Source organism: Podarcis bocagei, assembly GCF_964188305.1.
Source record: "Podarcis bocagei genome assembly, chromosome: 6".
In the NCBI taxonomy this organism is placed as follows: domain Eukaryota; kingdom Metazoa; phylum Chordata; class Lepidosauria; order Squamata; family Lacertidae; genus Podarcis; species Podarcis bocagei.
In genome coordinates, this window is record NC_138130.1 from 67,192,303 (window position 1) to 67,205,065 (window position 12,763).

Genomic DNA, 12,763 nt, shown 5'->3' on the forward strand with positions numbered 1-12,763 from the left:
GTAAAAAGCAATGAATATTTATAAAAGGAGACAGAACACTCCCCCTCCATAAGCAAAGAGGGAACTATATTGGAAACCTCTGTCATTTCATATGTCTGGTTTCGCTTAGGTATAATTTTGTATACCTTATTTGCTATGTAGTAAATGGCTGTGGTCTGTCTGAGGACTGTGGTAGCATAGAAGAAGAAGATGCATTTTAAATAAAAGCACGCATTATACTCATGTAAAAACACCAGGCAGGCCCCACAAATAACCCAGAGATGCATTTTAAATAAAAAGACACATTCTACTCATGTAAAAACACGCTGATTCCCGAACCATCTGTGGGCCGGATTTAGAAGGCGATTGGGCCGCATCCGGCCCCCGGGCCTTTGTTTGCCTACCCATGCTGTAGATGATTGAAAATCAAATTGGTTATAATCCCCTCCCCTCGCTTACCTTGCCCACTGTTATGGGCTTCATATGAAAGGAAAGAATCAAGCAGCCGAGCTGTCTTCCTGTTCAGAGTCTGGTGTTTTCAAATGCTATCTAGGTAATATAATGCGAGTTAAGGTGTAAATCAAGAGGAAAAAGAGTCACAGGCAAGTGATAGTCTGTTAAGTTTATTTATTTTCCCCACAGATGCCTACAATGAAGAAGACTTGATGCTGTATTGGAAGCATGGCAATGAATCTCTTAGCACAGATGAGCACATTTCCCTTTCCCAGTTCTTTATTGAAGAATTCAGTGCTTCTAGTGGGCTAGCATTCTATAGCAGTACAGGTATAGCGCCTGACAGACAGTAATAGATTTTCTTGTTCTATCTAAATTCCTTTTGATCTTAGCAAAGAATAGCAGTCAGTGGAATGGCTGTTATGAAGGAAACCAGTTCAAAAGATTATTTTCCACATCCACAGTGCATGTATCTATATTTTGATTTTCCTATTAATTTTTCTATGTGAAACATGCATATTTTTTTGGTATATCTAAGAGACTTAGAGCCATTTCACAATTCATACTGAATTTCGATTTTGTTTCATCCACCCCCACTGTGCATGGTATGTATAGAAAATTAGAAGAGAACTGTAAAAGGAACTGAAAATAATTGAAATTTTAATGCCTCTGTATCACAATAAATTACATAGGAGAAAGGAGCATTAAGAAGTATGTTAGTCTGAAATTAATTGCCTCACAAATTTTAGAACTTTATATACAAAGGCTAGAATTGAAAGTGTTAATGCTTCAGGTCAATGAACAGCAGAACCCCATTGCATATTGCAAACTGATTGTGGAATTACCCCATTTCAAATGGGATTTGCAGTGCAGTTGGAAGAGAGGGCACTTATGTTTGAAAAACACAAGTCTAACAATACAATCCTATGCATGTTTGCTTAGAAAGAACTATATTCAGTGGAGCTTGCTCCCAGGGACATGTGAGTAGAATTGTAGGCCAAATCTTTTTTGGGCATACAGAACCAGTTGCATATTTCTTTGTATCCAGGCCATTCTAATTTTGTTTTTATGCTGCAGTGAATAGGTAGGCTTTTAATTCTCCCCGTGCTAACCTGGTGTAATCATAATATACATATTATTTTGGATATATTACTTTCTTATATTCAGGCAGGGTGGGATATTCCTGTTCTTTATATGCGCTCTTCTGTAAGCAACAACTTTCCGAAACTTAGGATGAAGAAAGCCAACATTTCTATTGGGTTGAAGAAGGGCTAAGGCTAGAGCTTTATTCTCAATGCAAATATCATTGTGTAGAGGGCCCTATTCAGACCAGGTCCTCATTAAGGGAGTGGAGGGCTAAAGCTCTCTACCCCTCACAGCTGGTTCGCAATCCAGATCAACTCCCTGCATCTGCAATTTATTTTTTAAAAGAAATTCATGCAATTACTTATTGTAGGAATGGCGTCACATCTGGCTTGACTCTAAAACATACACTTTTTAGTGTTGAATTTCTATATGAAGATATGCTAGAGCACAAGCATGTCTGAACGTCATGCTTTATAACCTGGTAGTCTATAACCTTTACACAAGTTCAGGATCAGTGTATACCCATGCTCATTGTTCACACAGCCAATTAACTCATAGGGATTAAGAAAGCAAAGAACCACAATCCAACTTCTACTTAGTTTAAAAATCCTTGACTACCTGCCAGTAAATTGTGGTAGATCAATATAAAATACTTTATACACAGAACAATTTCCTCAAACTTTTAGATACAACTAATTTAATTGTACAGTACTTTTGCTGTATTGGCTGCAGTAATAGAGGAACAGCTTTGACTTAATATTGATAGTGTAACTCCCCCCCCTGAAAAGTTCAGAATAGAAGATCAAGTAACGATGCTTGTGATGTGAATGATTAAAAGTAGAAAAGACAGTGATTTAGGCTGCAACCCTATACCTACTTATTGGAAGTCAGACCCATTGAACTCCATGGGGCATACTTCTGAACAGACATGTACGGAACTGTACTATATTTGCCATTAAAGTTAGCCAATATGATTGCATATTTTAAAATCTCACTTAACTTTTCCAAGTTGGAAATATGTGGGAGACTTATACCTTTAGAGCAGAATCCAAACTCCCGATCTACTGGGCAAAGGTTTGGCTGGGGCTTGAGAGCTCTCTCTGCCCAGCCCAGAACAGTCCAGAATCAAGCATCACTCTGCTGGCGTGGAGCTCCCTGTTCCACTCACCAAAAACACAGTCAGTGGAAGTACTGCAACAGGCTTCCTGTGGCTGGTAGCCCATAGAAAGTTGGACAGGGAGGGACTGAGCCAACCAATGGTCTGTTTGATCCTGAGCCAGCTCCACTGCAATCATTTGACAGCACAGAGCCTAATTCAGGTATAATTGCTATGCCAGCTGCAGGTTGGTGGCACCTGGAGCAGACTTTTGCCTGCCTCTGCTTCCACCCCAGCTAGCATGAGCAGTGCGGCTGCAGATACAGATTCAGATTGCTCTGCCAAGTAGGATTATTAGAGTAGAATTTCTACTACAATATAATGCAATGTGATTTTCATTATAAAAGCAGGCTTTTATTTTTGAAGCTATGTTTTTCTTCCTTTAACAGCATGTGTGCTGTTCCTGCAGAATTATGCATATGATTCACTAGATGGCACTGTCTCCTGTGCGGTGCTGTTGATTCAGTAGTCGGATGCTTGGTTTAACAGCAAAAAAGTGAAGCCAATGAAGAAACAAGAACAAATATAACCTGAGAATTTATTATTATGAAATATCCCTGAAGCATTTTCATAATGGTAGTACTAATCATGCAAGACATGATTAGTCAAATTCCTGGTGGATTAACTGCAATTCTGTTGTTAGCCTGTACTTGTATAGCATTTTTTAAATTCCCATCAATTAGAGGTGTTTTTGATCTTCCTAAGCCATTGCTTTAACAAAGGAACTGGTTATAGATTCTACCCCACATACACAGGATCACAGGTTTCGAAAGGACCCACTTACTATTTAAATAGGTAAAGGAGGTGGTAAATGTATGCATATTAATAAGTCACAGTTCAGCGGAGGGAGAACAGAATGTGGATGTTAAGGAATATATTTACATATTTCAACAGGTTGGTACAACAGACTCTTCATAAACTTTGCCCTGAGGAGACATATTTTCTTTTTTGTACTACAATCCTATTTCCCATCTATGCTGATGGTGATGCTGTCATGGGTCTCATTTTGGATCGACCGAAGAGCTGTTCCTGCAAGGGTATCACTTGGTAAGCTCTCATATGAATATATTTAGGGTATGGTGGAAGACACGTTGTAGCAATTGGCTTGTGTTGGCTTTATAGGTAGTTCACAGAAATATATTATCATTATCTTACTCTTCCTACATTATCTAACACTTATTTCATTTCTGGTAGAAGGAATTTAAGTGTGCTTTGCCTAGTTTTGCTATACCCAGAGTTGTTCATTAATCAGAAAGAGCTGTGAGATGCAGCAGTGTGAGAGGAAAGGTAGGCGGGGAACTGTCTGGAGAGTTAATTAACTCAACTCAGCATTTCTTGTGAAATCATCTGTCCTGGAGGGAGATTTCACTTTTGCTTTGTGTGAAAGAAATGGCTGACCTGGGCAATAAACCCAGACTTATTAGCTTAGTCATAAGTGACAGAGTGGTAGAAAATGTTTTTTACTATGTACTTTGTACTATGTACAAGTTGCAGGCATTTTCTATGTATGTGAGGTGGTACAATGTACCGATGTTTGTGCTCACATGCATCTCAGTACATATTATCAAGTGCCAGTAACCAGGAACCTCATGGTTGGTGAGCTGAGTCTGTATGAGCTCTAAATCTGAAGCCTTGGTGGCAAAAGGGAAGAGCAACGTGCAGCATCAGCCCTGATGGCAGCCGAAACAGAAAGCCTCTCAATTGGCCAAATCTGGTATACCGTACTTTTCCGTCCATAAGATGCCCCCATGTATAAGATGACCCCTATTTTGGGGGAGTATAATTTAAGAAAATGGGGGGAGATGGCTATATTACCAGAGTTGTTAAGCTTTTTTGTGGGGGGATTGTTTTGGGAAGGATTGCGCAGGGTTTTTTGGGGGGAAATGCAGAAAATAACTAACCCCAAAGACAAGAGCTCAGAATGCTCGCGTCACAGAATCCAACAAGCGTCTGCCCGTTCGCAAACACAAGCTGGAAACTGAGCACCCAATTGCCGCAACGGCAGCCAATCCAAGGCAGCCCTTGATGCAGCAACCAAACTTCTGCCCAATTAACGCAGGAGCAGCCAATCCAAGGCAGCCCTTGACACAGCCAAAAACCACACACCAAAACGCCACTTACAAGCTGCAGCTGGCGGTTGCAACCAATCACCTGGTCCCCTAATGTACTGCCTTTGTATTAGAAGTGCCCAGTTTTTAAACACTATTTTGGAGTAAAAAACCCGTGTCTAATACACAGAAAAGTATGGTAAAGACTACATGTCTGGAAACGAACAACTTTCTACTACAGTGGTACCTTGGGTTACAGACGCTTCAGGTTACAGATGCTTCAGCTTACAGACTCCGCTAACCCAGAAATAGTACCTCGGGTTAAGAACTTTGCTTCAGGATGAGAACAGGAATTGTGTGGCGGCGGTAAAGTGGCAGCGGGAGGCCCCATTAGCTAAAGTGGTACCTCAGGTTAAGAACAGTTTCAGGTAAAGAATGGACCTCCGGAACGAATTAAGTTCTTAACCCGAGGTACCACTGTATCTGAAACTGTGGGTGGTTAACTGAGAGTCAGGTAATTAATCTGGGCAACATGGTTTCAGATGCTTACAAAACCTTACGTTATGAGGCAAACTAGTCAATACATTAAATGTGTGGTCATATTTGCATATAATTAATTATTTTAAAAAGCAGCTGGTGGGAGGGGGACATGAACCTGGACTGTGAAGTGGGGGGTTGACCATCTCTTCCTGTACTGTTTATCCACAAAAGTAATCACCCTGGAGCTACCATCTGCCCTGGAAGGGAAGCTGCTCATATAGCATCTTCCCTTGTGGGTCAAAAAGCTTAGAGGGATTGTCATTGAGAAAAATGATGCAGGGGAAGGGTTAACCCCCACAGGTATATCATTTGGTGGACATCTCCCTAGAACATTAAATAAATTAAAAGGACTGCTGAATTTCATAAGAAAGACCTAATATAAAAGGATACATTTTATGAACCTAACAAATAATATATGTTTTCTACTTAAATTATTCATCACTACATAGGAACCATGCTACTTAACCCCTTTCTCCCCTGCCGCCCCTTCAAGGATCAATGTGGATAATGTTGAAAAGCATGTTCTTTAATGGGTATTAATACCCTGTTCTGAGAACCACTGTTTGACCATATCTTTACCTAGAATCAGGCCATATTTAATTGCTAGAGATTTAAAAGGGAATGGTTGATTTCTCATTACTCATTCTAACTAACGGAGCAGTATTCCAAGAAACTGAATTTGTGGTGTCTTGCTTCTTACTTAAGGGATACCCTTGAGGGCCATAGATTTTAAAAAAACCCAAACATACAGAGTTTGTTAAAATATCCATTAAAGAACTATGCTTTTAAAGTAGAAAAGTAATATCTTTAAAATTAATATTTTATTATTATAAAACAAAAGCATAACAAATACAGTTAGGAGATACACAGGAAAGAATAAATGTGGAAAACTAACAGCAATTATATTAAATAGGTGGTAAAGTTTGAGTTTTATCAGGTAGCAGTAAGATTCCTTCAAAGAGTAGGGATATTTTGTTCTAAAAGGTGACAAGCAGACTTATAAGAAAATGAAAGCCAGAATAGTCTTGACATCATATTTGCCTGGGATTTGCAGCTTGGCTGAAAACCTGGCCCTTCTACGCTGGAAATATGAGGCTTCCTTGACTCTGCATGTTGCTCCTCTGAGAAAAATGGAGCTTGGAAACATCTTTCAAGGAGAAAGATAGGTGCAACTCTAATGTTTTCTGTAAAAGAGCACTTAAAGGCTTGGGAAAGACATTGTCCTCACTAACCTTGTGTTGCCACTGAGCCTTGTATGTGGGTTGAAATCTGGTACCACCACCACAAATCCTGGGGACTCAATTCAATTATTTGTCATGTGATATTTATACATGTCATGTGCTGATAGAGGAAGCAAGTTAGGGGGCACCAACCATTTGTACACACGTTATTACTGTGCATATTTTTGCAAAATGCAAGACCTTATTGATGTTGTCCCTTCATCTTTTCTCTCTCTCCTGGCAGGTATAACTACTGTGCTGACAATGTCAACTATAATCACAGGAGTAAGTGCCTCAATGCCTCAGGTGTCTTATATCAAAGCCGTGGATGTATACTTATGGATCAGCTTTCTCTTTGTCTTCCTGTCTGTCATTGAATATGCAGCTGTAAATTATCTCACAACAGTGGAAGAAAGAAAACAGCTGAAAAAGAGAGGAAAGGTATACACTTGCTTGTGTTCTAGTCACAGAAAACACTATTGTTTGTGATGTCTGTGCTGTGATTTGTGTTTCACAGTCCTTAGGCATTTGGGAAGCCTGTTAAAATGGTGTCTGTTTTTACATTGTGTTCTAGAACTCCATTATTTCACCAAGCCTTAAGCAAGGATTGCCTGCTTCTCAAACACCAGTATTACACTTAAACTCCTTTCTTTGTTAACATCTGTAGTCTAACCTTCAGCCAGATGGTGCTAACGTTGGCTAACAACAAAAGTAAAAGAAAATATTATAATAAATATATTTATAAATGTATAAATAAATATTTCTAAATAAAATAAAATTAAAATACTTAGAAAAATATATAAAACCAAGGCAGGAAGAACATCATTACAGTCAATAAAAACCACAAGTTAAAAATATCAGTTCAGCTTATGGACCTGTTTAAATAAAAATGTAATTGACTGCTGATGGAAGATCATTAGAGGTCTCACTTGGCAAGGAATTCCAGAGGCTAAGAGCAGTTACCAAGAAGACTACCTCTTTCCCACCAAACGTCCCTCAGATGTAAGCAGATAAACAGAAGGGCCTCTCCCGAGAAACTTAAAATCTTGACAGCCTCATATTGGAGAATACAGTCTTTCAGGTAATCTGGTCTCAAGTTGTGTTGGGCAGTGTAGATCACAGCTAGAACTTTCAGTTATGCTTGAAAATGGACTGGGCCAGTGAAACTGTTGTAAGTCCGGTTGCAGCATTCTGAAGCAGTTCATGTTTCCACTCTTCAAAGGCAGCCGCATGTAGAGCATGTTACAAGATTCCACACAAGATGTAACTAAGGCATCTGCTACCATGCGTGCACTTGGTGGCAAAAATAAGGGCATCCAGTTCAGGGCTAAAGCCAGGATTTACACTGCAAATCTAAGTATCAAAGAGGAGTGCAACCCACTCCAAGGTAGACGAAACCCCATTTCCTAATCTGCCTTTCAGCACCAAAGGCACCAAAGGGATCACATAACAATCTCCAACAGCACTTTCTGAACCTGTCAGTCCAAAAAGATTCAGAATCACCATTAAAACTGTGCCTCAAGTCCCATCCCATCCAAGAAGGGACTGAACCACTGTAAAACTGCCTCTGAATCCTATCCCATCACAGCAGTCCAACATGAAAGCTGCAGATAAGTCTAGCTGAACCAACTAATTTGTGTGGGTAAAAAGAAAAATAGAGATTATTTTGGGGTGGGGGAAGACTTGTACGTATCATAGACTGTATACAGTTAAGTCAGACTTGGAGTAGACTCAATGGGTTTAAGTCACTAATTTCAAGGAGTCTACTCTGAATACGATTTAAATACCACCCTGTTCTTTTCTTTTTAACTGTTACAAGTTAGGCTGACAAGATAGATCATGTTTATTTATTTATTTTATTTTTTAATTTCTATATTATTTATATTTTTAATAAAAATCTCAAAGCGGTTTGTTGTTGTTGTTGTTGTTTAGTCGTTTAGTTGTGTCCGACTCTTCGTGACCCCATGGACCAGAGCACGCCAGGCACTTCTGTCTTCCACTGCCTCCCGCAGTTTGATCAAACTCATGCTGGTAGCTTCGAGCACACTATCCAACCATCTCGTCCTCTGTCGTCCCCTTCTCCTTGTGCCCTCCATCTTCCCCAACACCAGGGTCTTTTCCAGGGAGTCTTATCTTCTCATGAGGTGGCCAAAGTATTGGAGCCTCAGCTTCATGATCTGTCGGTCGTGGTTTACAGCATATTAAATCAATAAATTACAGCATATTAAATCAATAAATCATATTAAATCAATAAATCAATAAAACATTAGCCGGGCAATGTTCCTCCGGCCTCATGAGGAGCCTCTTCAGTAGGGCTGGTGAGTGTGGGCCTCGCCCCCTAGGCCAGGTGGAAAGGGCCTTGCAGGGAGTGGCCTTCAAGCCTCACAGTGAATATGAATGTGATATATACCATTGATAAATACTGTAACTTTTGTTTTCACAAATCTTCTGTAGTGTTTATTTAAAAAGGTAACTATGGATCCTAGGTTGTTGTCATAAGAGACATATAGTTCCTGTATCTGTAATTTTAATACAAAACTTAATGTTAGAATGTCAATTGATTTTAAAAAAAGACTCTTCCACTTTTCTGTCCTACATGAAGAACATTCATATTGTTAGACAACAAGCACTCATTGGTGTCACTTGTGGAAACATCCTTGTTGCTGATAGTCTTGTTAAAACTGTTTCCTGTATGCGGGATTAAAAAGAAGAAGCACTTGTTCTTCAGTCATTTTATTTAACCAGTAATTGTCCCTTTTTTCCTAGGCTGCTGGATTGTATAATATTGATGCAGTGCAAGCAATGGCCTTTGATGGCTGCTATCACGACACAGACACCACTGACATTGACCTGACCACCTTTTCAGTCCCTTCTGAAGAAAGTTCAACACGAGGGCAAGCACCCAGCACCCCCACTCTAGATGCAGCTCGCATCAAGAGGAAGAGATCCTTGAAAGGGAATGTGGGCAGGATTATTTTGCAGAACAATCATGCCATTGACACATACTCCAGGGTTATATTTCCTACTGTATATATTGTATTCAACTTTTTTTACTGGGGTTTGTATATATGAATGATGATAACTGATATATTTTTCATATGAGCACACCAGAAATGCATAGTAAAATACACATGCCATGATCTGTGTAAGCAGAGATGCTTTAGAGTCTGAACAAGAGATTCTGGTACCCAAATAACAGGTTTTTCTCCCTGCTTGCAAAATCTATTATCTAAAATGGAAGTCTCAATGGCTCTGAGTTTGTTATGCACTCTGGGCTATTATTCCTAAATGATAGGTGGTTTTAAGCTAGTTTGTATGACAGCAGTGTAAAATACCTATTTCTGCTGTGTGATGCACAGGATTGGTAGTTATGCAGCTTCCCACAATGCAGCCATGTAGCTTACAGAACTATTTTAAAGCTGCCAAGAGTGGCTAGACCTACACCATACAACACCTAAATCTTCCCTCCTCTGCCAACGTTGCCCACCATTCCCACCTACGATCCAGACTAGTGTTATACACTCAGCACTAGGATCTTTCTCCGAATGATTTCACTCTTCACATTGATTCTTGTTTAATTAAGAAAAATAAAAAGCTCAGTAGCCTTCATTCTTGGATGACTGAAGCTGACTAGGAGCTGACTTAGGAAGTTGACTAGGAGCAAAATTAGACCTGGTGCTGGAGAACCTAACCATAGACTGCCTGAGTTGTTGTAATAGCAGCTGGTATTCTATCCAGCCATTGGAAGGTGCACGTTGTGGAATAACCACAGATAATCAGTTTTAATTGAAGGCTCACAACAGGAAACTATGGTAGAAATCTCTGAAATAGTAACTAGTATAAATGCTATTCTGCTCAATTTAATTAAGGTCAAGTGATTTCAGTCACTGCCATATCTGTAAAAAATATGGTGGCAGCCAGCTGTAGCTTTACAGTCCAATCCAATGCATGTTTACTCAAATATTAGTTCCAGTTGTTTCATTGGGACATTATTCCATATAGGTATACATAGGACTGCACTCAAAACTACACATTGCATGTATTCTCTTCTGGACCAAAGCAATCTAGGGAGACTGCAAGTTTAAGTGAAGAATGGCATGCATAGTTATATAGGGGCTATTTAACCCTTCTTCCTCTGATTATTTTTCCATTCCAATTATCTCAAGTGTTTTTTTCAAAGGGTGGGGGCACATCCAGGAAATTATACATGAATATGTGTCCTGTCATGTTTGATTAGTTAACTGAGGAACTCTCCCATTATGCTACAAACTGGATCAGTTTCCTCAAAGAATAAATACTGGCCCTTAAAAAGGTCATAAGGAGGCTGCCATCACCTGTCGCTAAGTAGGGAGAAATCTTACAAAACATGTGAACCCCAGATGTAAAGTGGAAGATTCTATGGTTTTTTACATTTAAGTTCTTGTGAACCTCCTATTTCCTTGACATCTCTTTGAAGACCATGCTGGAAATTTTTCTCTTTCTTGCTTCTGAGCCAAGTCAAAGATCCCATATAAGGTATTAATCATATAATATATATCAGAATAGAACTGCTATTAAGTTTAACCAAATTAATAACAACTTTCCTATTCTTTGGGCTCAGCCATCCATACCTTTGCTCCGTGCTTTCTAGGTCCAGGTCCAGGCTTTTCATGGAAAACCCAATTGACATTTGCTCCAATTCAGCAGTAAAACGCAGACCTTGCTGGGTAAAGCATTGGGACAAAAGAAACACACCATACACACACAAACACAGACCTGGAAAGTTGAGAGCTGTGCCTAGAAACATGGCATCATGTTGTAGAAGTGTGGATGAACGCTTTGTTGCAATCACTGTATCACACCCACAGGAGCACTCCCATTCATTGTAATGGAACTACTCTAGGGAAAATGGTTTGTAGTTTTGCACTTCTGATTAATGTTTTATAATTTTGCAATTCAGTGTGCAGTATGGAAATATCTGTTGATAAATATATATATACAAGTAGTGGGTTAAAATAAAGATTTTGTTTTAAAAAAAGGCATTCTATGGAGTGTGCATTTTTTCTGATGGTAGGAGGAACTGATCTCCCTGTTTAGAAAAGGGTGCTTGCCTAGAATCTCACTAGTTGTGTATTTATTTTTTACACTTCCAGCAGTACTACCCTTATAGTGAGAATATTAACCATTTATCAGACACCAGTCTCAGCTGTGCCCCATTCCCAGAAGCTGGGGTGGCGTGCAGGATTACTTTCCATGGGTGTAGGCGGGGGGGGGGCAGCTGCTCACCTAGATCAAGTAAGGTAAAGGGACCCCTGACCATTAGGTCCAGTCGTGACCGACTCTGGGGTTGCGGCGCTCATCTCGCTTTATTGGCCGAGGGAGCCGGTGTACAGCTTACGGGTCATAGAATAGAATCATAGAATTGGAATAGACCACAAGGGCCATCGAGTCCAACCCCCTGCCAAGCAGGAAACACCATCAGAGCACTCCTGACATATGGTTGTCAAGCCTCTGCTTAAAGACCTCCAAAGTAGGAGACTCCACCACACTCCTTGGCAGCAAATTCCATTGTCGAACAGCTCTTACTGTCAGGAAGTTCTTCCTAATGTTTAGGTGGAATCTTCTTTCTTGTAGTTTGGATCCATTGCTCCGTGTCCGCTTCTCTGGAGCAGCAGAAAACAACCTTTCTCCCTCCTCTATATGACATCCTTTTATATATTTGAACATGGCTATCATATCACCCCTTAACCTCCTCTTCTCCAGGCTAAACATGCCCAGCTCCCTTAGCCGTTCCTCATAAGGCATCGTTTCCAGGCCTTTGACCATTTTGGTTGCCCTCCTCTGGACACGTTACAGTTTGTCAGTGTGCTTCCTGAACTGTGGTGCCCAGAACTGGACACAGTACTCCAGGTGAGGTCTGACCAGAGCAGAATACAGTGGCACTATTACTTCCCTTGATCTAGATGCTATACTCCTACTGATGCAGCCCAGAATTGCATTGGCTTTTTTAGCTGCCGCGTCACACTGTTGGCTCATGTCAAGTTTGTTGTCAACCAAGACTCTTAGATCCTTTTCACATGTACTGCTCTCAAGCCAGGTGTCACCCATCTTGTATTTGTGCCTCTCATTTTTTTTTGCCCAAGTGCAATACTTTACATTTCTCCCTGTTAAAGTTCATCTTGTTTGTTTTGGCCCAGTTCTCTAATCTGTCAAGGTCGTTTTGAAGTGTGATCCTGTCCTCTGGGGTGTTAGCCACCCCTCCCAGTTTGGTGTCATCTGCAAATTTGATCAGGATGCCCTTG

The 12,763-nt window shown here is 40.2% G+C and overlaps 1 protein-coding gene across 5 annotated transcripts in view; it reads left to right on the forward strand.

Moving 5' to 3' along the window:
- GABRR3 (gamma-aminobutyric acid type A receptor subunit rho3) overlaps positions 1–11,196 on the forward strand; it is a 29,716-nt gene extending 18,520 nt beyond the window's left edge. For all 5 annotated transcript variants that reach the window (XM_081199218.1, XM_081199220.1, XM_081199221.1 and 2 more), the window contains 4 exons: positions 622–762; positions 3,569–3,721; positions 6,727–6,923; positions 9,249–11,196. In XM_081199218.1, coding sequence (XP_081055344.1) covers positions 622–762; positions 3,569–3,721; positions 6,727–6,923; positions 9,249–9,554 — 797 coding nt within the window. In that variant the 3' untranslated portion in view covers positions 9,555–11,196. The remainder of the gene's footprint in view (positions 1–621; positions 763–3,568; positions 3,722–6,726; positions 6,924–9,248) is intronic.
- The last annotated feature ends 1,567 nt before the right edge of the window (positions 11,197–12,763 follow it).